Source organism: Sesamum indicum, unplaced genomic scaffold, assembly GCF_000512975.1.
Source record: "Sesamum indicum cultivar Zhongzhi No. 13 unplaced genomic scaffold, S_indicum_v1.0 scaffold00120, whole genome shotgun sequence".
Lineage (NCBI taxonomy): Eukaryota > Viridiplantae > Streptophyta > Magnoliopsida > Lamiales > Pedaliaceae > Sesamum > Sesamum indicum.
In genome coordinates, this window is record NW_011628049.1 from 410,970 (window position 1) to 436,285 (window position 25,316).

General features: G+C 36.3%; 2 protein-coding genes, 1 long non-coding RNA gene and 1 other non-coding gene across 5 annotated transcripts; 1 reads left to right on the plus strand and 3 right to left on the minus strand.

The window, feature by feature from the left end:
- Positions 1 to 4,347: 4,347 nt before the first annotated feature.
- LOC105179055 (GATA transcription factor 5-like) lies at positions 4,348 to 6,239 on the minus strand. The gene is made up of 3 exons (XM_011102650.2): positions 6,050 to 6,239; positions 5,632 to 5,958; positions 4,348 to 5,492 (listed from the first exon to the last, which is right to left on the minus strand). The coding sequence occupies exons 1-3, from the start codon at positions 6,149 to 6,151 to the stop codon at positions 4,833 to 4,835; spliced, it is 1,089 nt and encodes a 362-aa protein (XP_011100952.1). The 5' UTR covers positions 6,152 to 6,239; the 3' UTR covers positions 4,348 to 4,832.
- A 4,389-nt stretch (positions 6,240 to 10,628) lies between these two features.
- On the minus strand, positions 10,629 to 10,699 carry TRNAG-GCC. The gene has a single exon. It is a non-coding gene; the product is annotated as a tRNA-Gly (tRNA).
- A 6,584-nt stretch (positions 10,700 to 17,283) lies between these two features.
- On the minus strand, positions 17,284 to 21,091 carry LOC105179056 (probable methyltransferase PMT27). The gene is made up of 8 exons (XM_011102651.2): positions 19,604 to 21,091; positions 19,364 to 19,513; positions 18,897 to 19,167; positions 18,664 to 18,774; positions 18,406 to 18,580; positions 18,005 to 18,277; positions 17,693 to 17,887; positions 17,284 to 17,596 (listed from the first exon to the last, which is right to left on the minus strand). Exons 1-8 carry the CDS (start codon positions 21,014 to 21,016, stop codon positions 17,380 to 17,382), a joined length of 2,805 nt encoding a protein of 934 aa, XP_011100953.1. The 5' UTR covers positions 21,017 to 21,091; the 3' UTR covers positions 17,284 to 17,379.
- Positions 21,092 to 22,113: 1,022 nt separating this feature from the next.
- On the plus strand, positions 22,114 to 24,054 carry LOC110011290. Of its 2 annotated transcripts, none has more exons than XR_002286268.1 (2): positions 22,114 to 22,852; positions 23,732 to 24,054. It is a non-coding gene; the product is annotated as an uncharacterized LOC110011290 (long non-coding RNA). The 2 variants fall into 2 exon arrangements; XR_002286269.1 differs by having other exon boundaries at positions 23,778 to 24,054.
- Positions 24,055 to 25,316: the final 1,262 nt, after the last annotated feature.

The following is a 25,316-nucleotide window of genomic DNA, read 5'->3' on the forward strand; positions in this document are numbered from 1 at the left end:
AATATCATAGGAGGGGAATACAATTATCTCTTATTAATATATATATATATATATGTATATTGTATGTATTCTTTTCCTGGTTGGAGTTACCTGGAATGCACGCGAGAATCCACCCAGCCCACAATGCAAATGCCAATGCCACTGCCACCACCTTTATTCACTCTTTTCTTCTTCTCCAATTCCTTGATCAATTAGCACGTACAGCCGCAACATTATAGTAGTGGACCAAAACCTCCATCACATCACATGCGCCCTTACCACTTTTGCTCCTAACCCAACCGGCTTGGCCCCCTATTGCCTATCCTCATTTCTCAAGCAATTAAAACCCACTCCTTCGCCACCACCCCACTCTACCCCCATCATCGAAATAATAATCTTGTATTTTTGTAGGTGGGTATGAGCTAGTGAGGAGACTCAAACTATATACTGCAAATGCCAATATGCATGCGTTCATTAAGGAGAAGGTGAGTGGGGACAATATTCATAGATAAGTAAAAGAAAAGGAAATTGATCAGTTCACAAATTTAAGTCATCTACCAATTGGGTGGCTCTTCTTTTTGCAGCCTTTTGGTATAGACTGTGTAGTATATAAACTGCATGTTTGTGTGTGTGTGTGTTCATTAATTCGTTGAGACAAATCAGAAATCATGGGTTGTTTTAGAGTATACTTGTTTCTTCTTCTTCTTTGCATGGTGTTGAGCACTTACCTCAATATCTATGATGTCGTTGCCAACGAGTTGAGGGATGAAATTGATGCTACTGGAGTTGATCAGATTATAAATGGTCAAAGTTCTAATGCAATTAACGCAACTTTATTGGTTGATAGCAAGATGGATATGGGAAAGGGCGGTGGTGGAAGCGGTGGAGGAGGAGGAGGAGGTGGTGGTGGAGCAGGAAGTGGTGGTGGTGGTGGGAGTGGTCGTGGAAAACGAGGAAGGAAAGCCCATAACAGAAGACATGGTTCTGGAGGAGGTGGAGGAGGCGGAGGAGGTGGAGGAAACGGAAGCGGGCATGGATGGGGAGGGGGGAGTGGTGGTGGAGGCGGTGGGGGTGGTGGTGGTAATGGGGCGGTTGTTGGGTTTGGGGATGCGGTGGTCATCCTCCGCCATAAAGCTAGTTGCTTGCATGATTTTGCATGAAGTGAAGGCAAAGAGGGAGGTTGTTTTCCACCGTTTATTGTTCAGCGTTTTGGAATAAGGAAATTAGATGAGATCCTGTTTCTATACACAATGTATGATTGGGTTTCTTACAAGTGATTCACATTTTCTCATTCATTTAAGAAAAAAAAGGAATTTACATTTATGTTTGGTATTGGTGTGTTATGTTATGGGGTGCGCTTATTGGCTGTAATTGATATTGTTGTCATTTGTCATCAAATATTGTAATAGATTCTGTTTAATTAATTTCCTCACTAATTGATTTATCATAAATGTATGGTGATTCGTTACTTACAACCTCCTTTTGTGTTTTGGGTTTGTATGCATTAATTAGTTTGTGTAGGGTTGGGGAGTCCACTGATATTGTCTTAGGTTTATCATCTTTCAGTTTTATATTTTAATTTGTCTTGGCATTTGCACGCATCCCAATTCCCAATAACCATCCCATATATATAGATAGATAAGTGTAATCTGCATACATTTATATATATTTTAAATTTATGATGATATTATTGATGGAACAAAGTAATTAAAATTCCAATGTTCCAGGATACTCAGGATGGAAAGTCAAAATAATTTATTGCACAATGAATTTCTTAACAAAATTATTGATTATTTAAAAAAAAGTCCTAACATGCTTAGAACTGATTACAAGTTTAAAAGATAAATATAAAAAATAAGAAAAATACGTAAAATTTCACTAAAGAATAGAAAAGAAGAAAATAGAAATTTGCCCAAAAGGTGGTCGAAACGATGGAATTTCGCGACAATTAATTGACAGTCCCAAGGATTGGATTATATGATCGAAATGGTGGGTGATATGTCCCGTGACTCCAATCGAATAAAAAATTATAGACGTTTAAAATTTCACTATTACACCATACAACCAAAACACTAAATTTTTTATTTATGCCAATTCAAATGCTCCAAAAATACCCATCTTTTATTCTACAATAATTATACTAATTGATTGTGTATTTAATTTCTCTATAATTTTTAATTATAAATGGGATTTCAGTAGGATAATATTCATATATTACCAGCCCCACATTAATATCTCTACATATATAGCAGAACCAAGTTTGACTAAAATTTATGATAATTTTGATCAAATATTAATTTCTGATAATTTTGAATTTTTTTTTATTAAAATTGTTGGAATGATATTGAGCTTTTGAAATTATTTTAAATTATTTTTTATGGTCTATCTTTCTTTAGTTGTCCTTCTTATAACTTATTGAAGTAAGTTTTTATTCTTGATTTCTATTTTATATTATATTTTAAAAAGTAAGATCATTTTAGACGGATGGTGAATTATAAAAAGTAATGTATTTAATTAATTTTTTTGTTTTTTTATATTTTTCTATAGAGTTGGATATTTGTCAAAACAAAAAAAAAAAAGAAAACGTGATCTATATATTAAATAAAATGTAATAATTTTATAAAAGTAATCCTCATAAAATACAAATATATTGTAAGTGTAGAAAAATATAATTTTCAATGATAATCAAGATAGATTAAAAATTCAAAATTATTATGTTTTATCTATTAAAAGTGAGAAGTTTATTTTACGAAATCGATTCCTTTATTAAGTAATATTTTATTTAAGTTTTTAGAAAAATTTATATAATTGTACATAGCAGGAGTTGTACGTTAGTTCAGATGATGAATCAAAGTATGAATTATTAAATGAAGTGTTTCAAGTTTTATATTCATCTTTCCATATTGATGGATGAGTCCAAAATCCCTAAAAAAACTCTATATATACACATAGGTATTAGGATGTAATAAGGGGTGTTTGAAAGTGGTTGGAAACTTGGAATATATATATATAGTTGGAAGAGGGGCAGTGAGGAGATTGGAAGAGGAACTATTTTGATTGTCCCACATTCCTATCTATTATTCAATTCTTAATTATATGAGTTGTTTAGCAAATTATATATTTAATGAATTGGGGGGCGGCCGCATTGAGGATGTAAAGCACGTGCATGCTCATCATATGACCATATGAGACCCCTTGCACGCTTTTATATATTTTTATATAACTTTCACACACACTCAAATTAACCTTTGACTTAAGCACGCACTAATCATTGTTAAGTATGTAATTAAATACAGACGCCATATATATGTTTGTGTCAGACATTAATTAATCTCTTCTTAATTTGGTCTGCCATTCCCTCCAATATTGTTAAGGGTTGCTTATGCTGATTTGGATTATATTCTGATTAACAAGAAATGACCCAATCTACTAAATTGAGATGAATGGCATTTACGCTTTCAATAAATAATAGTAAAATAGTAATATTAGGATGAATGGTAGTGGTAGTGGGCACCCAGCAGCAGAAGCTGAGACTAATATCTGCTCTTGCTTTCACTCAACACCAACAGTGCTAGCAGTTGTGTTTGGAGACTGCACCTCTTTTTTCTTGTCTTTGTCTTTTCTTTTGTACCACACTCACAAACACATACAAATTCTAAAGGAGAAAAGGGCATTGCCTCCCTTTCTCTTACACATACATTCTATCATAATTAATTAATTGGTAACATCGAAATTTAAATTAAATTGAATTTGATTCCCCCTACTGTACGTCCTACCTACTGTCCAAACATCAACTATATATCCCCCTTTTTTTTATTTGCACTAGGTTTGGATATCCTACTCACCTCAAACCCCATATTCGTAGGTTGTCATCAAAGATACTCTTGTTTGAGGAGACACAAAGTGCCGGCTTATCCATCATTCAATTATTAATATAAAAGCTTATATGTAAATTGATAATTCGATTCGTATTTTATTGTGTTAAGTATTGTCCATTCTGACTTTTTATAAACATCAAAAAAGACGGTTTGTTGTGAAAATACAATAATTGGAGTATCCGCTATCCATCTCCATCGCTACCTACCTAATAATTGAAACTAGTATGTGTTTGAGTGAGTTGTATTAACTCCTAAATATTCAACTGTATATAGAATTATGAGTAAATCGCCTTGTTTTTATGTTGATTTAAGGGATTATTAGGTTGAGGCGCAATTTGGGTTGCTTTTATGGGAAATTGATTATTATGGTAAGAAGAACAGAAGAAGAAAAGTTGAGCGTGTGCGTGGGGGTGTCATAAAACCTTATCTATTCATATTTAAAACATTCCTATCCATCTTAAACTTGGCATCACAAACATTTATCCTGAAATTGTTCAATTAAACCATAAATATATATAAATCGGATGAATGATTAAACCGGAAAAAGAGGTGTAATCCCATCAAACTCAAAGTGCTTAGACTTCACGCCATCAACAACATGCTGGTGGTGTTGGCGTGCACCCACCACCTTATTACCCCCTCCCTCCTCGTAGCTTTTCAATTTCAACGCCCCCACACAATCGCCTTTTCAAGTTTAAACGCAATAACACAATTAAGGAAACATTAAGGATTTTAATTCTCTTACATTCAACATTACACTCCCTGCTGCTAACCTACCTCACCTAACCCTCCTTCAAAGAATGTACACGCCGGCCTAAGTCTAACAATCCTCACCCGGGTGGGCCTCAGTCACTCCGCTTCTTGTCTTCCTACATTTTCATCATCATACCCCTCCTAATTTAAACAACTCTTCCCCTAATAAAACTCCTTTTTCTTTTCCTACCTGCCTGCTGCCAAAATTAATAGAATGGCTCTTCAAAAACTCTGGACCGGTGGGGCCAGACCGGCTGCTTCCGTCTCCACTTCCTTTTTGCGCCGCATCTCCAAAACTTTCCGGTGGTTGTTTGAATGCAACTCGCTCGAGAAAGTCGGGCTGCAAGCGGGTCTGTATTCGGGTAGAAGCCGACCCGACTTATACCTCACCCCACAAGCATTACAAAGTGTTTTCGAACCCAGCGGCCCGGCCCGCCACTGCGGGGTCTTCGTCACTCCACAATGGCTGCATCTTCTAGGCTGCCCAGCCCCACCCCCGCTGCCGGCGGAGGCGTCAGCCGGTTTCTTTCTATGCTTCTTGTCCAGCGGCTTTCCCAGAAAGGACTCCCCGGTCTGGCTCTGAACCGCCCAGGGATTCTGCGGCGACAACGACGTCGTAGAGGAGGTTGAAGATGAGGATGAGGTGGAAGACTCGGCAAATGAAGGCGACAAAACCGGCCAAACCCGGACCCCTGTTCGGGCCCTCTTGGTTCGGGCCTTGGTTTGAATTGGAGTTGTGAAACAGGGTTGTACCTGGACCGTATTCTCCGGTTCCGGTCGCTTCTCCGCCGGTTTCGGTGGTAATTTTCCGGTGAGCGAGTAATCAGAAAATGAGTCTTCCACGAAATGAGATAACCACTCCAAACTCTCCAAGCCCTCCGCCTGTCAAAAATCTCATCTTTTCAGTTCTTTTCTGTTTCCCTCACAAATATACCTTCCAAAAACGTTTCCTTTTACACAACAAGAATAATAATTTCTTCCAAAACCCAACAAAAAAAAAAAGTTTGAAACTTGGGCTTACTGGAACGCTTAATTCACTTTCAGGAAGAGAGCCAAAATCGCCTTTTGCTGAAATAGCACTATTCTCCGGCGGTGATTGTTGTTCTTGTGAAACAGAGCAAGTCTTTTTCTTGTCCTGTTCGTTCTCCTCCGGTTCTTGCACTTGCTGCGTCTGTTCTTCCGTTTCGGAGAAGTCATTAGAGAAGTCGAGGAGTTGGTCAACAAACAAGTCCTCCCCGGAAGCGCCGGCGCTGGGGCCAGCAAAGAAGTCATCCATAAAGGCGACCGTCTTTGGTGTCATCTCGGACCCGAACCCGCTCACCCAAGCCCCCTGCACGCACTCCATTCCCTAGAAACAAAAACCCACATGCAAATAAGCAAAAAAGTAAGCAGAAAGATATGAATAAATGTATAAAAAAATATGAAGAGAGAAGCAGAACCTGAAGCTGAAGAGAAGAGGAAAGAGGATGAGAGGATAAAGAAGAGTGGGAAAAAGGGTTGAATGAGAAGAGAAAAGGGTGGTGGTGAGTTGGGTAAAGCATTGAATGAGAGGGGAAGAGGGGATTGGGGGAGAAGGATGATGGATTAATACAGACATACAATACACCCGACCGGGACTATTAATTAATATTTTATAAAAATAAATAAATAGGAGAGGGAAATTAAATGAAAAAAGTGGCGCGGTTATTTCTTCTTTTTATAGCCCAGTTATCCTTTTTTTCTTTTCAGTTTTGCTTTCCCCCTTTATTTGTTGTGTTCCATCCCTTGTTTTGTCCACCTTCACACACTGTACCGCTCTCTCTTTCTATCTACAAGACTACAACTACACTCCACATGCATTCATTCTTCTGTAATAAATAAATTTAAATGTTATTATTATGCTAATATGTATTTATAATCCTCTCCCTAACGCCTATGCTTTAATTAAAATTTTTATTTCACATCATACGAACTTATATTATTTGGAGTAAAATTGTTCCATAAATGGTCCACTTGAGGAGCCCTTTTTTTGGTCATATTTTATTTTTTTTTTTCAATTATATGAAAAGAAAATACGTACTTTAGCCAATAAAAAAGAGAAAAGCAAAAAGTGATATTAGAGACCAAAAAAAAAAAAATTTTGAACAACATGGGATGGGCCATTTCCTTTGACAAATTTAGGGCGTATGTCGCCTCAAACCTACTACTACCTACCCAATTTAATCACCTCTTTAAAGATGGATGGATGGTAGTACCAGTGAATGTAATTTTTCTTGTAAAAATGACGTTATATTTATTTTATGAAAAAAAATTATGCAAATTAAGTTTGATCGAATCAAATCAATCACACAAAAAGTATGATATACTTATTATGTATTTTGTCACTTTTTTTCAACTGTACATCAATTACATTATAAGTATATTACACTTATTATATAATTAATTTTGATTTAACCAAACTCGAATTAAATTTGAATTTCTCTTATTTTATGTATAGATAATAGATCTAATTTCTATACTATTATAAAAGAAAATTCATGGGTGTATCAATTTTTTATTATCCCATTTTACCCTTTTATTCACATTATTCTTTTAAAAAAAATTTGCCCATAATAATAATTTTAATATTTCTTAATTATTTTATAATTATATTTTTTTCTCTCAACCCACTATTCCCTTTTTCTCTCTCATGTTCCCCATATTTTTTGCCCTCACAAATTTTCATATTTTTAATAAATTACCCTATTACAATTATTTTTTTATCTCACATTTTCCATATTTATTTTTTCTTACAAGCTTCCATATTTTTAATAAACTCACAATTATAATTTATTTATTTTTTCTTACTTTATCCCACATTTCTTTTTTCCCAAATACTTTTTTCTTTTTCATCACCTCACTCTGTTCCGTATATTTTTATAATTTTTTTCTTTTCATTTCACACTATAATTTTTTATATGCTTGCAAGGATAGCGTGCAACAACAACTCATATTTTTTCAAAAAATAAACGTAACATGACATTTTCCCGCTCTTGCATGTTTAAATTAGCAATGAAAATCCTGGGATTACTATCATGATTAGGCCGTGAAAAGGAAAACGGAGCAAATAATTATTTATCTTGCCCTCGCTTTTGTCCTCTTTTTGGTCTGAATACAAATCATATTATAGATTGTGTGACAGCTACAAATTAAAGTTGATCGATGCCAAAATAAACTAACTTTGCTTATTGTTATTATTGTAATGTTAATAAATAATTGTTGCCCTATTCTATATATATATATATATATATATATATTATGTGGTTGAATTTAGGTAACTCAGTGCCGCCATGCCTATCTAATTAGCCCCATTATCTCAATGATTCAGACATAATGCGCACACAATAATTTCCAACCATTTTCTTTTTTCTTTTTTTTTGTAGAGAATACGTGGAGCTTTTAAATTTGAATGAAAATGAGCATACATCCAATGTGAAGTCTGCCAATAAATGAAGAAAATGTGCTTTGTACAGAAAAAAAAGTCAACCTACAATCTAATCACCGGTTAATTATCAAAATCATAACGTGTAACAAGCTTGTATTCAATCTATTACTTACAGTTGAGGTTGTATAATTCTACTTTGTTTGATGAGATTATGGGCTCCTCACATACTTAAAATATACGAGTTAAATTTGTTTATTTTTGTAATTTTGATAGTTGGTGATAGATATAGGGAACTCTTTATTGATCACTTTGATGTAATAATAAATTTATCATTTATGGGTAGAGTTATTGAAATAGGGATCGTTGCACTCTTCTCTTTTGAAATTTAGTGTAATTATCTGTAGATTTTCTGTGATTCGAGAAATTACATCTAGCAACAGTTCATTGAATTTGCTCATATTAACAAAAAAACTGAATGAAAATTGATATTTATTCTCAATTAACTTATTACTGATTTATTACAAATCAAACATTTTTTTCGGACAAAACAAGCCTTATAATGGCGAAAATATACCTCCTCACATGCATTAACGTGTGAAAATGTATGAGGATAATTTGATCGTAAAAAGATTTATTTGACATGCAATAGTAATAAGTCAATTGGGAGTGAATATTTTTTTTAATTTTTTTATTAATACTAGCAAATTTGGAGATTTTTTACTAACGTAGGAACTTATTTGTTAGACGAGAGCAAATCTCATTAGTGCTAGATGTAATTTTTCAAATTACAGACAATTTACAAGTAATTACACCAAAGTTTAGAAGAGAAGAATGTAATTATCCCTTGAAAATAATATTAGGATCGAGATGGCAAAAATTGTCATCCTTATCAGTGCCATTCAATGTTGTTTCTTGGATAAATCCATATGATCCATGCAAGCTTCTTTATGTAAACTTGTGGTAAATGTTGACTCGAAGAGCCTTTCTTTTGTTCTCCATTTTTACTCAAATAATTTCTACTCGGATTAGGAGAAATTTATTTGTTAGATAAAAGCAAATCTTAGGAGTATTAGATGTAATTTCCCAAACCATATGAAATCTAATTGTTATTACATCAAACTTCAAGGAAGAGAAATGTAATAATATTTGTGACGAGGGACAATCAATATATTATTATATTTCTTTTTAATCATTAGGTCTGTAAATAAGAAGTAAGAAGCAAGTTTCGGTAGAAAAAGATTAACAACACTTCAATTTTTGGCAGTTCATTCCTTGTAGGAGTCAATTAGCTAAAAGTAGCTATTCTCCCACCACCTCAACATCTATTTTTCATACCCTTTTCAATAGTTTCATAAATTTATTTAACTTAACCCAACCAAAGGCCAAACAAAAAATTATTTTTTATTTTTTACTCTATTTTTATTATTACACAAACCGCATTTTTGTTATATAGCTAAAATATTAATTATGCTTTTTTTTAAAAAAAAAAAACGTATTTTCATGTTTAATTCCTATGTATTATATATTTTATGGCTGTTTTTTTATTATTTTTCTTCCTTTGGCATGTGCGGACAAGAACTTTGTTTCTTTCTCCTCCCTAACTCTCAATTAAAATTCAATATCAAGATATACTAGCAAAATACATTTTGTGAAGTTTTATTTAATTTTTCTAGTTACCATAGCTAAGGATGACAATTGGCTTCGATCCTGATCTGGACCAGCGCGCCCCATTTGAGGCGAATTTGGGATGAAATTTCCCCGGTCGTTGCTGGCTTAGAAGGTTGCTTGGCAATGCCCCCAGACGGGGTACGGGTTTTGTTTCTTAACCTGCCCGCCGGCCCCGACCCCGACCTGCCCCACCCTTCCCGGATAATAAATTTTGTATTTTTTTAATATTTATTATTAATGTATAGTATATTATTAATAAAAATTTATAGAAATAATTTATAAATCCTAAATAATTTTTGCATGTACCCAACTCTATATAATAAATACAAAAAATAAAAAATTATTTGATAAGAAAATTAATAATTTAGATGAACTGATGAACATATTTTTTTCCTTATATAATTCACTTAGATTGAAAACTATATTAAGGTATTTAAATTTAAGCTGATATTATTTATTAAAAATAAAATATTAGTTAAATGTATTCTTTATATAATATAATTTATTATAAATTGTAAAATGATATTACTTGATGAGAATAATTTATAATTTTAGTTGAATCATGGAAGAATTTTAATTCTTGTGTTTATAAAGTGGAAGGAGTACAAGAAAATATTGATAGTTTGCAATTATGTTTCTTTATTTTCTTTTTCATTTGGTGGGCGGGTCGGGGTGGGGCAAGACCAGGGCGGGGTGGGTGGGGCCTCGGGGCAGGGTGGATCCATAGCAGACCCGCCTCATTGCCATTCATTGCTAAGACATAAAAATAAAAAGTATAAGGATAAAATTAATTATCTATTAATGTTGAAAATATTTAATTTCTTTTGAATGTTGACACTAAACCAAAAAATCAAAGGAAATGGGAGTGTAATTAATTATATAAGGTGGGTATTGTGTTTTTGCGCCTAATAAATCTCAAAATAAAATTTTAAAATAAAAACAAGTACTGCACCAGCCGGGAATCGAACCCGGGTCTGTACCGTGGCAGGGTACTATTCTACCACTAGACCACTGGTGCTTGGCGTTTAGTCAATGCCAGCCACCCAACCTCTCTAGACTAGTCGGCTGAAAGATTCTTGAATCTGTAACTGTACTATTATGTGTATGCCATCTGAAACTGGAGGACCTGTACATGCAGTACTACCTCGTCTTTGTTGACATGACGTTCTTGTAGAATTCACAATATATATATATATATATATATATGCAGTAATTAATGATGAGCATTGTTGGAATTGAGCCCTCAACATCTTTAGCTGCTGCCATGACATCTGAGATTGCAGAACAACTTGCTGTTGCTGGAACTGGAGCTGGTGTTGATTCTGATCTTTTGGACCAAGGTTAGACGTAGAGGAATCGCATTTTTTCTGTAATAGAAGCGCATTCCCGCGTTTCTTTGTTATGTAAGCTAACTGTACACATCATTTACTCTTCGTCTCATTGGGCCACGTAGCTTGAGTTGGCAGTTGCTGATTTGTTAATTTGTTAGACGGTTGGCGGTAGAGTTAAATAGCCTTCATCTTCCTCATTTTCTGGGTTGTAACAGAAATTAACAAAAATGAAATCCATGGATTCACTCTGCATTTTTGCAGAATTACTTCGCACCTTTGCTGCTCTGATTAATTGAAAATTCTACATGGTATCAGAGTCTTCATCTTGAAGGTCTCTTGATACGTTTTTTTTCTTATCATTTCATAAAAATATCGCAGCCACAGACACTGTACCATGGCAGATTCGCCAATTGCAGAAATTGATCAGTATGAGAAAGAGGTATTGTACCTGCACCCCTCGGAGAATTCCAGCTTCGTGCTGGCTTCCTCACCTTTGAACGGTTCGAACTACTTGACATGGAGCAGAGCAGTCTACGTTGCTCTAGGATGCAAGATGAAGCTCGCCTTCATCGACGGAACATTTCCACGACCTCCGGTTGGATCTGCTCTATTTGAACAATGGAGAAGAGCAGATCTCATGGTGACTTCTTGGCTTTGGAATTCCATCTCTAGAGACATTGTTGAAGGCTTCATGTATGTGAGCTCATCTAGAGAATTATGGCTGGAAATACACGCGAGATACAGACGAAGTAGCAATCCGATGATATATCAGATACAGAGGGAGATATCTTCCATTTTGCAAGGAGATATGACTTTGACGAGCTACCTAACGAAGGTAAAGAAATTATGGAATGAATTGTTTTGCTTGGCACCATCACCTAAGTGCACTTGTGGGAGTTGTAATTGTGGAATAAATAAAGCTATTGGAGATATGTATGCTGCAACACAGCTTATGCAGTTCCTCATGGGACTGCATGAAAGTTTCGACAAAGAAAAGAGTCAACTTCTTATGATGGATCCCCTACCGGATTTGGAGAAGGCTTTCTCCATGATTTTTGTTGTAGAACAACAGCGCAATGTGCAGACACAACTAGGAGACAACAACACTAATGCAGCGTATCAGATTGCTTTGAGAGATGGCAGAGGTTCTTCGAGACAAATGCAGAAATGCAAAACTGTTTTTGATAAGGATAAGCGAGCTTTGATATGTACTCACTGCCACAAGCAAGGACACTTGAAGGAAACTTGCTTCCAAATACACGGCAAGCCTGAATGGTACAAGGCGTTAAATGAAAAGAAGAAACAATCTGGAGGAACATACGGCTTTGCAGGGAATGTGGACACGCAAGGAATGAACAAGCCATACACTGTTTTGTTGAAAACTGAATCACAGACTGATATTGCAGGGATGATGGACGAACTGTTGAAGATTATGAAAAACAGGGAAGCTTCTTCGGATCCTATATCTAATTTCGCGAATTATGTCCATAGTGATGAAGAATTCGCAGGTAATGCTTTTGTGTCCAGTCCATTAACCACTGATGATTGGATAATAGATAGCAGCGCCACAAATCATGTTTGTGCGAATTTATCTTTGTTTGAATCTTATTCTGCTCCTAAACACATGCACTTCATTCACTTGCCTGATGGAACACAAAAAGCAGTCACATATATTGGCACCATAAGATTGACAAATGAGATAACTCTAGATTCAGTGCTTTATATCTCGAATTTTGCTGTCAACCTACTATCTGTGAGTCAGTTGTGTAATGGAGGAAACTACACTTGTGCTTTCAATCGGTTTGGGTGTGTATTGCAGGACCTGGGGAGTAAACGTGTGCTGGCAAAGGGAAAGTTGAACAAGAGATTATACATCTTAAGAACAAGTGGAAATCTCAATACTTCAACATCATCACCTCTCCCTACTCTGTGTACTGCAACAGTTGAAAGTAGTAACATCTTGTGGCATGCTCGAATGGGACATGCCTCTTTGGCAGCCATTAAACGTATTCCAGATTGTAACATCTCTAGAGATTCATTGGAAATAAAATGTGATGTTTGTCCTCAGGCAAAGCAATCACGAGTTTCATTTAACATTAGTGACTCACGTTCTGCGGCTATTTTTGATTTGGTGCACCTAGATGTCTGGGGTCCGTACAAGACACCTAGTTTGACGAGGTGCAATTATGTGTTAACGATTCTAGACGATTACAGCAGATCGCTATGGACTTATCTTCTTAAACATAAAGATCAAGTGGCATCCACCTTGCTAGCATTTGTAGCATTCGTTGATACACAATATGCAACTAAGATCAAAGTTATTCGTTCGGACAATGGGACTGAATTCTTGAACACACAGTGCCGAAATTTGTGTTAAAGGTTGGGTATTTTGCACCAAACGACTTGTGTGTACACTCCCCAGCAGAATGGGAGAATAGAGAGAAAACACAGACAACTCTTGAATGTGGCTAGAGCATTGCTTTTCCAGGCTTCATTGCCTGTTCGTTTTTGGGGGGGAGTCCATACTTGCGGCAACATATATTATAAACAGAAAACCCACACATACTTTGAACTGGAACACTCCCTTTGAGCTTTTGCTAGGACGATCACCTACATATACCCATCTCCGGGTGTTTGGATGCCTTTGTTTTGCTACAAACATTGATCCACACAAGTTAAAGTTTCACAAGAGAGCTCATCGGTGTATATTCCTTGGATACTCTTTGACGCAAAAGGGATATAAAGTGTATGATTTAGAGGATCATACAATGTTCACCTCTCGAGGATGAACACTCTGTTTCGCCAACTTATCCCCGAATGAGGACTTAACATCATCCAATTCAGATTCTGTGGTAAATGGTGACAATTTGCAGAATGATATTGCTGTCCAGTCTCAGCAACCTTCTCAAATGATGCCACACAGATCAACCAGAGCGTCCAGCAGACCACTATGGTTGGATGACTTCGTATGCCAACATGATTCTCAACTTCTGCAGCCATGTTCCACTAATTTTCAATCTTTTGTGGCTTCTTTAACTTCAGTGCAAGAGCCTAGGACCTTTGCTGAAGTTGTGCTATGCCCACATTGGAGAGAGGCCATGAACGAGGAGATTAAGGCTTTGGAAAAAAATCGCACTTGGAGACTTACACAGCTCCCCGCTGGCAAATGCGCCATTGGGTGTAAGTGGGTGTACAAAATCAAGTTACGGGCTGACAGCAGTATTGAGAGGTACAAGGCTCGTCTTGTTGCCAAAGTTTTTAACCAAGTTGAAGGCATTGATTGCAATGAGAGTTTTTCACCGGTGGCGAAGGCAGTAATTGTACGTCTTTTCTTCACTCTGGCTGCTGCTAAGGGTTGGATACTGCATCAATTGGACGTAAACAACACATTCCTTCACGGGTATTTGGACGAGGATATTTACATGGTTCCTCCAGCCGGTTACAATGTGGAATCTGGGCTTGTTTGTAAACTGGAAAGGTCTCTATATGGCTTGAAACAAGCTTCCCGCCAATAGAACGTCGAGTTGACATTAAAGTTACAGGAATTTGGTTTCACACAGAGTGGGCATGATCACTATCTTTTTCTCCTACATACAGCTCATGGTTTGATTTCTCTTTTGGTGTATGTCGATAACATACTTCTTGTAGGAACAGATATTGCTGAACTTCAGAAAGTAAAGAACTACTTGCACAGGCTCTTCACTATTAAAGACATTGGACAAGCTCGTTACTTTCTCGGCTTAGAAATCGCACGTAGCTCGGATGGAATTTTCCTAGCTCAAACCAAGTACATCTTGGATATACTCGCTGATACCGGTTTGCAGGAAGCGAAGTCTGTCTCCACACCTTTGCCCCCTGGTTTGAAATTGAATTCTGAAGTTGGTTCTCCTCTTCCTACATCTGATTCTTACAGGCGATTAATTGGCCGTTTACTCTACCTCAGCTTCACTAGGCCAAATATCTCTTACCCTATGCAAAAATTAAGTCAATATCTGAATGCTCCATGTGAGGCTCATTGGAAGGCTGTTTTCCATGTGGTGAAATATTTGAAGGGTTGTCCCTCACTCGGCCTCTTTCTCCCTGCTGCCAACAGTCTGGATCTTCAAGCTTACTGTGACGCAGATTGGGCGTCATGCCCCGACTCTAGGCACTCATTAACAGGATTTTGTATCTTTCTTCGTCGTGCTCTAGTTTCTTGGAAGACCAAGAAACAATCCACTATTTCCAGATCGAGTGCTAAGGCCGAATACCGCAGCTTAGCTGCCACAGTGTGTGAATTGCGTTGGCTATCCTTCTTGCTTGTTGATTTTGGAGTCTCAGTGAACTTACCAATCTTACTCTTCTGCGATAATAGAGCTGCTATTCATATTCTTACTAATCCGGTCTTCCACGAACGGACGAAACATATTGAGATAGATTGTCACGCCGTTCGCGACGCGTACAAGGATGGTTTTATCAGTCCTGTATTGGTTCGAAGTTTTACTCAAGTGGTTGATATCTTCACGAAGGCTCTCTCTGTCAAGCTCTTCCAGTCCTTCATTTTCAAGTTGAGCCTTGTGTGCTTCGCCCCAAGCCCCACTTGTAGGGGGGCTGTTGGAATTGAGCCCTCAACATCTTTAGCTGCTGCCATGACATCTGAGATTACAAAACAACTTGCTGTTGCTGGAACTGGAGCTGGTGTTGATTCTGATCTTTTGGACCAAGGTTAGACGTAGAGGAATCGCATTTTTTTCTGTAATAGAAGCGCATTCCCACGTTTCTTTGTTATGTAAGCTAACTGTACACATCATTTATTCCTCGTCTCATTGGGCCATGTAGCTTGAGTTGGCAGTTGCTGATTTGTTAATTTGTTAGACGGTTTTTGGCGGTAGAGTTAAATAGTCTTCATCTTCCTCATTTTCTGGGTTGTAACAGAAATTAACAGAAATGAAATCCATGGATTCACTCTGCATTTTTGCAGAATTACTTCGCACCTTTGCTACTCTGATTAATTGGAAATTCTACAAGCATTCAAATAAACAATCTTCGCATGAAAAAAAGATAGACAAAACATATCTACTACGTTTGGACTTTGGAGGGAAAATTATTGTATATATTGAGCAAACCATCACATTATTGTCCATTTTTCTCGCACACAGATACTCATCAATCATCATCATACTTATTACGCCAAAGATCGATGATGTTTTGTATAATTATTCCTATTTTTTAGCAGTGCGTTCATTAACTTTCTTCTATAAATATAATATCCTCATATCGTTAGAAAAAATATAACTTTTTGTTATGGTTAATTATTATAGCTAATAGAAGAAAATCGTGATGTATATAAATCAATTACGATTTTGCAACGGCCATTGACCGTTGTTTTTACAACTGTAGCCAAAACATTAGTTTTAGCCAAAACCATGACAAATGATTTGGCTATGCACAAGAACCATGGTGAATATTAATTATTCTTAATAAAAATTTAAATTTTTACTTGGTTTTATTTAACCGTGATTAATAGTATTGATTTCTTATGATTTTTAAGTCGTGGTTATTAATAAGTATAGCGAAAACTTAAATTTTTTATAATGTGTTATATGATTTTAAACAACTAGGTGTGGCACATGTGGGCGATCGACTGATGAAATTCGAATATGGATGTGGATATAATTGTAGAAGATAACTATAAATATTCTTTCATAGTTTGTTATAGGTTATGAATTGAAGTTTTTCAATTTGAGCTATGAATATTAGGTCTAGATTTTCAAATGATGACTTTTTTGCTTATGTTTTTAACTGGCGTATATATGCCCCGGTGCTATTCATGGAGTTTTAGCAAAAATCTCATAAATATAATGTTATTGTAAATTACAAATAAAGTAATATAAAACGATTCATGCAATTTATTATATTTTAAAAACTTTGGATTAAAAGTAGATCAAATTTATATATTTGAAAACTGGAAGTTTTTCTTGAGATCAAATTTTAAATTAGGTAGTGTGTTAATAAATAACACATGATTTTCTGCAAAATACTCAAATCTCTATATGTTTTTTTTTTTAAGTGTAAAGATGTCAATTCTGAGCTTAAAACTAAATAATAGTATATTTATTATGTGTTATGTTATATCTCAAATAGAATTGAATGATAACATTGTTCCACGAAAAAAATAATTGATAGCATTTTGTCCATCATGCATGATTTTAATATGATTTAGTTTTAGGATATATTATTAGTTATGTATATTTTATAGTGAATTGTTTGTACAAGTTTTTGGGATAGATTGAGTGCAAGGATTACAAGAAAAGAGTTGTCAATATAAAAATAATTAAGTAGTGAATGTTGAATGAAATAACTTCATTTTTCATAATCGTAATCATAATCAAGATGGGGCTGCATAAGAATGTGGTCTCCATTCAGATTTCTGAGCACTTAGTATCCTTTCTTGCTTCTTGGAGATGTTTGAGAAGATCTCCCAATGCAGAGACTTCAACAACTTCTCTACTTCTCCAATTGTGTTGGACTCGTCGCGCACAATCAACTTGCCTCCCGGTCTAACTATTCTATCCACCTCCGCCATAACCGATACAAGTTTACACCTGCATGTACAAGTGTATTTGCGGTAAAAAAATAAATAAAAAAAGTTGTTCTGATGACATCTAATTATAATTAGTACTAAGATGAATCACAAGTACCTTTTTTTCAATCTTGAGAAGAGATGGTCTGCATGTAAGAGATCATATGTTCTAGGATATGTGCTGAATGATTCACACCAGTCATGATATATCCCGAAAAGTCCTCTTTCGTAGATTATGGGAAGAGTGTCCGGAGAATCTATGTTCACCACATTCATAACCCATATTTTCAGGTCCTTCAATGCTGCGGCAAACCTGGAAAAAAAATTTTCAACTTGAGAATGCAAGATTCATGGTCTTATATATATATATATATAAATATATATATATATATGTGGTTATTACAAGTTGCATATATGTTTCATTAATTACCCTCCATAGACTGATCTCATGTCCATGACATTTCTTACATTGGACCAGCTGATTCCCAGACCGCTCATATATGACTTGCTAACCACTGTTTTCCAAAGTTTATAGTCTGCTGTGAAATCATCTGGAGCTGGTTTACCGTAAATTCCCTTATGCGATCTGTTAAGCCAGTAAGGTGGTCTCTGCAATCGCTTAGGCCACTCTTCTGGCCATTGGGAGCCTCTCTCATTTTCTTGAAGTGGTACCCTGTGCATACATGACTGCAACGGTATGTACCTGGGAAAAATGAAAACACATCTGATCTTTGAACTAATTATAAATTGCAAGGGAAGATTCATATATTGTTATTCTTCAAATGATGAGAAATTTGAGATGGTCTGAATTAAGACATGATTAGAACTCACCATGCAGCATCAGGATCATCATCGTTTTTGCACATTGGAGGATAATTTTTCTTTCTTTGCTCGTAGCAGTCATTGGAGTCTGGTTTATGATAGACAGCAACACCAATAGAATTCAACCTATCTTTCTTGATTGTGACTAGCTCCCAACACATGGCCACTGTTAGGTCCGTCATTTCTACAGAGAAGAATAAAAGTATACATATATTAGCTTTTTTCGTCGATACTAAGATAAGATAAATAGATTGGAAATGGTCCTACCTTTCCATATCTTTACATCTTCTTCAAGTTTTTGATACACTGGGGTTGCTGACCACACAAAGTAACCTCCTGGCTTCAGTAGTCTGTTTAACTCCAAAAGCAGAGCACCACCTTTTATTATCAGTGTACCAATACCATTAATTAGCAAAAATTGGAGTAAGCCTACTTTTGGAAAAAAATAACATATATAAAGTGAAAGTATGGTAAATGCTAAAAAAAGATATAGAGAGAACCATCTGCATGCCAAGGGACTCGACAACGTGCACAATGCACCACGTCGAATACTTTACTAGGAAACTGCAACCTCTGAGAACCCATGACTGCAGATATTGCTGGTATACCCCTTTCCAAGGCGAATTGGACTTGAGCCTCATGTTCGTCTTTTGGGGCAAAAGACATTGTAAGAACATCTCTCTCAAAGAGATAACCCCCAAAGCTGGCAACTCCACAGCCCACATCCAATACTACTCGACTTCGTTTTCCCCATGCAATATCTGGCACTGCCTGCACAATATTATGTATATAGAGCGCAAAATAAGATTCTCTTGCATACACAAATGAATGGATAACTTGCACTGTAGTGAATGCATTGGATGGAGCCAAGTAGACCACATCAATGATCCTACCAACTTACAAGTTTCAAAATTCCCATGTTATAATTCATTTGACATTCTATTTTGTCATTGGTGAGCCATCTTACCTCTTGTATAAAATCAATGTAATGCAATGCTCCATGAACAAATTGAGTTCCCCCACCAGGGAAAGTGATGAACTCCCCACTCACTTTTACCCAATTCTGGTGTCCTTTGACTTCTGCCAGCAATGTGTGTGGAACATTATGGTACCATATCTGCCACCACAAATACATACAAAATATGGAATTAATAATAGTAACATTGTACAATATCATGAGCTAAATGTTCTTCAAATGATTGTGTACCTTATCTCTACTTTGAGGCCAATCAATTGGTCTCTTGTACCCTCTCGGCAGTGGAACCAAGCAAGTAGGAGGCTCCTCAGGACAATGTCTTTCGCGATGCTCGTAGTGCTTCCTGTTGTATATTTTTGCTATTAATTTCTCATTGTCCAGACAGGGTATGTAGTCTGTGCCTGTTGTTACATTGCACAAGTGCCAAGTATACCCATCAGTGCTTCTATCTTTATTCTTCAATGCATGATCTTTTCGTCTTTCCTTTTGGTTCTCAGAATGGTCTACTTGAGTAGACCATGACTCTTTTAATTGGTTTGATTCTTTTGGTGTCTCAGTGCTCTCTCCATTCGGAAATGAAGCCTCACCATTTTTCTTGGATGATGTCTCCTTATTCATCTGTTGGTTTAAGGATGTCATGTTTCTTTCCCCATCCGTAGAAGTTTCTTGATCTTTTACTTGCTCATTATTCTCATCGATTTTCTGGGAAGTATGGACATCTTCAAATGAATTTACAGGTGTCTCATCCTGGTGGACTTGGTCATCACTTGTTGCCCCCTGGGGATCTTTCAATTGCCCTTCTGGATTTTCTTTCTGAATTTGGCCATCTTCTTGCTGTTGATGTTGATCTTTTACTCGTTGTTCTTGATCTTCATTCGTTATTTGATCTTGTGTGATATTTGCATTACCAGCTTGTGGGTTTTTTCCAACTTGTGTCTCCTCAGAACTTTGTGTTCCATTGCTCTCCTGATCAATATTTTTAATTGGTTGTGTCTCAACTTGTTGATTTTCTTTTGTGATTTGCTCAACTTCTTCTTTATGAGTCATTGAGCTTTCTTCAAAGACTTGATCCTTAAGAGCTTGTTCTTCCACGGGCAACTCTTTTGTGTCCTTATCTAGAGTTGAGATCTGATCATTGAGATTTGCTTGAGTTGTAGCATCATTGATATCAGTCTTTGACACATCGTTCTCCTGTTTCGCTTCTTGCTCGTCTTTATTACGCTCATCCATTGCTTCATCAACCTTTTCAGTGGAAGTATCTTTATCAGCTAAGATTGTATCATGATCAGAAGATGCATCCTTTTGGTCATGAGCCTGATCATTAGCTTGAGCATCCTCAAGCTTATTCATGAGATCATCGGATTTCACAGTGCTGTCGTGAAGTAGTTCGCCTTGGATGTCTTCATGAACAGGGTGGACTTCATCTATTGAAGGTTTTGAGGGATGGGAATGTGAAATTGAGGTAATCTTTGAGAGAGTTTTTGTAGCAGATTGAGAAATAGATTGAGGGGCAGAGAAAGAATTGGAGAAGAGGAGCCATATCAACAACATAGATAAGGCTACAAAGACGACCGTTATGGTTGTTGATGAATAAGAAGTTGGTGAGGAGGATCGTCTACTGCTGCGAGCTTTCCCCGTCGCCATCCCGATCGATCACCTCTATACACACATAACAAACAAATAGAGAGACAGAGATGAAAGAAACAGATGAATAGGTTGTATTTGCTGAGGAATTGAGGTAAGCGCGTAAGAAAGAGAGAGTTTAATTACGTTAAGAGTAAACCTAAGATCCAAAAGAGTAGGACAACGAAATTTGTTATGTCAAAACAAAATACAATCAAATACTATTCTAAAATGCTACCATAATTAAAATAAAAAAACAAATATATATATACATATAGTCTTTTTAAAGGATTAAAGGCATTTATAGTCCTAGCCCATTTTGGATCTTTATCTTTTTAGGATTTGAAAAATATTCTATAACTTTTTTATTTGTTCGATTGTAGGACATCAATCGCCGGTATGTTTCTAATATTCCAGAAAATGCCACATGTATCTGACGTGGCATTTAAATTTGGAGAAAGTGATTTTATTGGCTACTTATGCATGACGTGATAATATCACGACTTTGATTTAAAAAAATAAATTATGATGTGGCATCAACGACTACATGGCATTAAATTATATTATATACTAATATATTATTATTTGTATTCAAAATAAAATTTTAATAGTTTTTATTAATTTATATTTTTGAAAATTAAATTGTATTTACTTCATTATTTAATACAATCATGTCTTCATCATTTTATGTATTTGAATAAGAAAAATAAGTTTTCAATTATTTTAGATTTTTAAAAATATAAAATTTTAAATCGATTTTTAAGAAAATAAAAAATAAAACATTTTTTCCCTCTTCTCATTTTTTGTGTATATATATACATATTACATATATAGTTATAATACATTACATATAATATATATATATATATATATATCATGGCCAGCAACAGCCAATGGTCGCCTCAATGGCAGCAGCGACAACATCTTGGTAATGATCGACTGTCGTCCTATTAGGAAATTTGTGGCCCATGACCCACTGGGAGGCCCAAGCCCACACACCTTGCAAGGCTTCCCCAACTCTGATACCTTGGTCCAATTCTTTGTCCAACCCACCTCTGATACACGGTCCACTTGGCTTGACCCAATTTCTATTTTGATTAAATGGGTCTCTCTCTCTCTCTCTCTCTCTCTCTCTCTCTCTCTCTCTCTCGCGTGTGCGCGCACGTTGCAGATCGAATCCCTAGTTTCCCCAACTCGTCTTCTTCTCTCTTCTCAGTTTCTTGCTCTGCCATCCCCTTCCCTCTCCAACTTAAATGTCTTCCTCTTTATTTAAGTTGTCAGTTTTTCTAGCGAAAGGAAGTAGAACGAGAATAAGAAATCTTCTGTCTTGCTCCAATTAAAAGTTTTCTGTGAACTTAATTCCTAAGTAGAAATCTGTTTTAGTGGTGTTTCTAAGTGGTTCTCTGTGAGTGAGAAACTTGAGTGGTTTTGTGGTCTATGTGACAGGCCTTGATGGCGGTTTGAGTGATTAAAGCCTTGGTGGCTATTTTGAGTATTTAGCAACCGGTGTGTTGTTGCCGGCCTTGGTAGTTGTGGGCTATCCTACCTGATCTAGCTCCTTGAGCCATTAACCTTTTATTCTATTTTTGTTCTTGAGTCACTGTTAAAATATTATTCTATCATTATATTTGTTATCATTTATATATTATTAGATCTGTAATATTGGTTAATATTATGTTAATATTTCTTGTGATATTTCTGTATTATTGATTCAGTAACATTAATTGTATTAAGAGTTTTCTTGACCCCGATTCATTTGTAATAGTTGAGCTAGAGTTTACGTTTCTTGGGGCTCACTACTGAAGGATTTAAGCCCAACAATGGTATCAAATCTTTTGAGTTCTGTCTCCAATGCCGGTACGATCATTTCTATTTATTACTAATTTTGCTGCTAAAGAATTTTTTGTGCCAAGAAAAATAGCTTTGTGAGACTCTCTGAGAAATATGATATTTTTTGGGAACTGTGGATATTTCTGTTGTGTGCGACCTATTTTCTGTTTAGAGCTTATTTATGAAAATTTGTGATAATTTTTTGAAAATTTTTCTGCAATATATTTTTTTCTGGAAATTATTTCTGAAAATTATTTTCTGCGATATATATTGAATTATGCTTTGTGCATTAAAAAAGCTTTGTGCGAAAATTCGCTTGTGGAAAAATAGTTTTATGAGAAAAACAACTTTGTACCAAAATTGCTTTGTGTGATAAATCGCTAGTGAAAAATAACTTAGTGTTGGATATCTGATATTTCTTAGTTCTGTAATTTTTTGTTGTGTACAACCCCTGAAATTATTTGTTGCGTGCAATAATTTCCTAACAGTGCTTAGTGCATAAATCTACTGCTTAGTGAATTTGCTTTACTGCTTTGAGGGTTGAAATTTTTTTGGATTTGTTTTGAACTGTTTTGTGGTGCTTGAAATACTTCTACTTAAGTGCTTTTGATATTGATAATTAGATTTGCTAAGTGCTTATTCTACTACTGCTTTGAGATTATTCCTAAAACCAGACCAGTCCCTTGCTTATCACTCACTTGGCTGAGCCTTGAGGCTATCGGGTATCTGGTTGAGATTAAGCTAGGGTTCCCTTTTGATATTATTATGTATTAGATGTCATCTTACTACATTTGTTGCTATTTAGACTCTAGGTGGCAACTGACTCAACAAAATATAAACGTTGTATTACTTATAAAAACATTGAGTACGAAAACACGACTTTAACTGAAAACGATAAATAAACAGAGTGTTGTACATCGTCTTCAAAAGTGTTGCTACTTGGTTGTTCAAGGTGTGCTGTTGTGCTGCTGCTTGCTGCAGAACTTGCTACAAGCCCCCTCAAGATGGAGTTGAGGAAGAGAGGCCATACTTGAACAGAAATCGCGCAAAATCAGCAGTAGAAAGAGACTTGGTGAATAGATCTGCAATTTGATCAGACCCAGAAATGTGAGCTGGTGAGATAAAGCCAAGCTTGAACTAATCGCGAACCAAATGGCAATCAATGTCAAGATGTTTGGTGCGCTCGTGGAACACGGGATTCACGGTGATTTGCAAAGCGGCTTTGTTGTCGCACCAAAAAGGAATTGAGAGAGTGACAAGCAATTTGCAAATGGTGGAGGCCATGTTGCGATATTTCGCCTCAGTCGAAGAGCACGAAACCGTGGCCTGCTTCTTCGTCTTCCAGAAGACAAGGGAAATTCCCAAGAAAGCAGTAACCAATAATGGAGAGATGGGAGTTGAGGCATAAAGCCCAGGAAGCATCAGAGTAAGCAGTAAGTTGGACTGAGCTGGAAGAAGAGAAAAAAAAACCAGTGGAGGGGTTGTCATTCAGGTAGCGGAGGACGTAAAGAGCTGCATCCCAATGCGAGGTACGGGAGCCTAAAGAAACTGCCTCAATTGCTGGACGACGAAAGAAATATCAGGGCGAGTGAGGCCCAAGTAGAGAAGACGACCAATGAAACGTCTGTAGCGAGAGGCATCTGGTAGCAGAGCACCTCTATCATGAGTCAGTTTGAGCTTGGAGGGAAAAGGAATGGAAGCAGGCAAAGCATGAAGCATGGAAGAATCAAACAAGAGGTCTATACCAAGTTCTTCAGCAAGCAGCAGGACACCTTGAACAACCAAGTAGCATCACTTTTGAACAGTGTGGTTGGAAACCTCTCTACTAGCAGTTGCTGCCACATTGAAGCTGCGATTTCCATTAGAATCCTTTCTCCTTTTGTCTATAAGCTCCTTGTACCAGTCGGGGGTGCAATGAATTTTGAAGCATGAATCCTTGTTATGTCTAGTCCTATCACAGTGTGTGCAATAATGACTTTGTTTATATCCAACATGTTTCCTCTTATCAAATCTTGTTGCTCCTCTAACATGAAGTGTTGTAGTTTCAGTGTTGTATGCCAATTCTATTTGTAGTCTCTTTTGTTCTTCTACGCTTTGTAACATCGAGTATGCCCTGTTAATTGAGGGGACTGGATCCATAACCAAGAGTTGATGCTTCACATTATCAAACACATCGTTTAGTCCCAAAAGAAACTAAATTAACTGTGTAAATGCAGCAGCTTCAACTACTGCCTTCCATGCACCACAAGTACATCCATTACAGGTGCATAGTGGCGTCAGCTTTAACTCTGCCATTTCATCCTAGAGCCTTTTCATGTTCGTAAAGTAAGTTGAGACTAAAGAATTTCCTTGTACCATAGAGCATATTTCCCTTTGAAGTTGGTATAGCTGCGTTCCGTTGCATTCGTTGTAGCGCTGTTCAAGATCTTTCCATAAATTCCTTGATGATTTAGTATACATAAAGGCTTAACGATGAAAGAGATTTCGAGTT

Coding starts and splice junctions, on each gene's coding strand:
- LOC105179055 (XM_011102650.2), bottom strand. CDS start 6,151: ATGCTTTACCCAACTCACCACCACCCTTTTCTCTTCTCATTCAACCCT. Junction 5,959..6,049: donor CCTCTTCTCTTCAGCTTCAG/GTTCTGCTTCTC, acceptor TTTTGTTTCTAG/GGAATGGAGTGCGTGCAGGG. Junction 5,493..5,631: donor AAAGTGAATTAAGCGTTCCA/GTAAGCCCAAGT, acceptor GATTTTTGACAG/GCGGAGGGCTTGGAGAGTTT.
- LOC105179056 (XM_011102651.2), bottom strand. CDS start 21,016: ATGGCGACGGGGAAAGCTCGCAGCAGTAGACGATCCTCCTCACCAACT. Junction 18,581..18,663: donor AGATGTAAAGATATGGAAAG/GTAGGACCATTT, acceptor TCTTCTCTGTAG/AAATGACGGACCTAACAGTG. Junction 17,597..17,692: donor TTCTCAAGATTGAAAAAAAG/GTACTTGTGATT, acceptor TTGTACATGCAG/GTGTAAACTTGTATCGGTTA.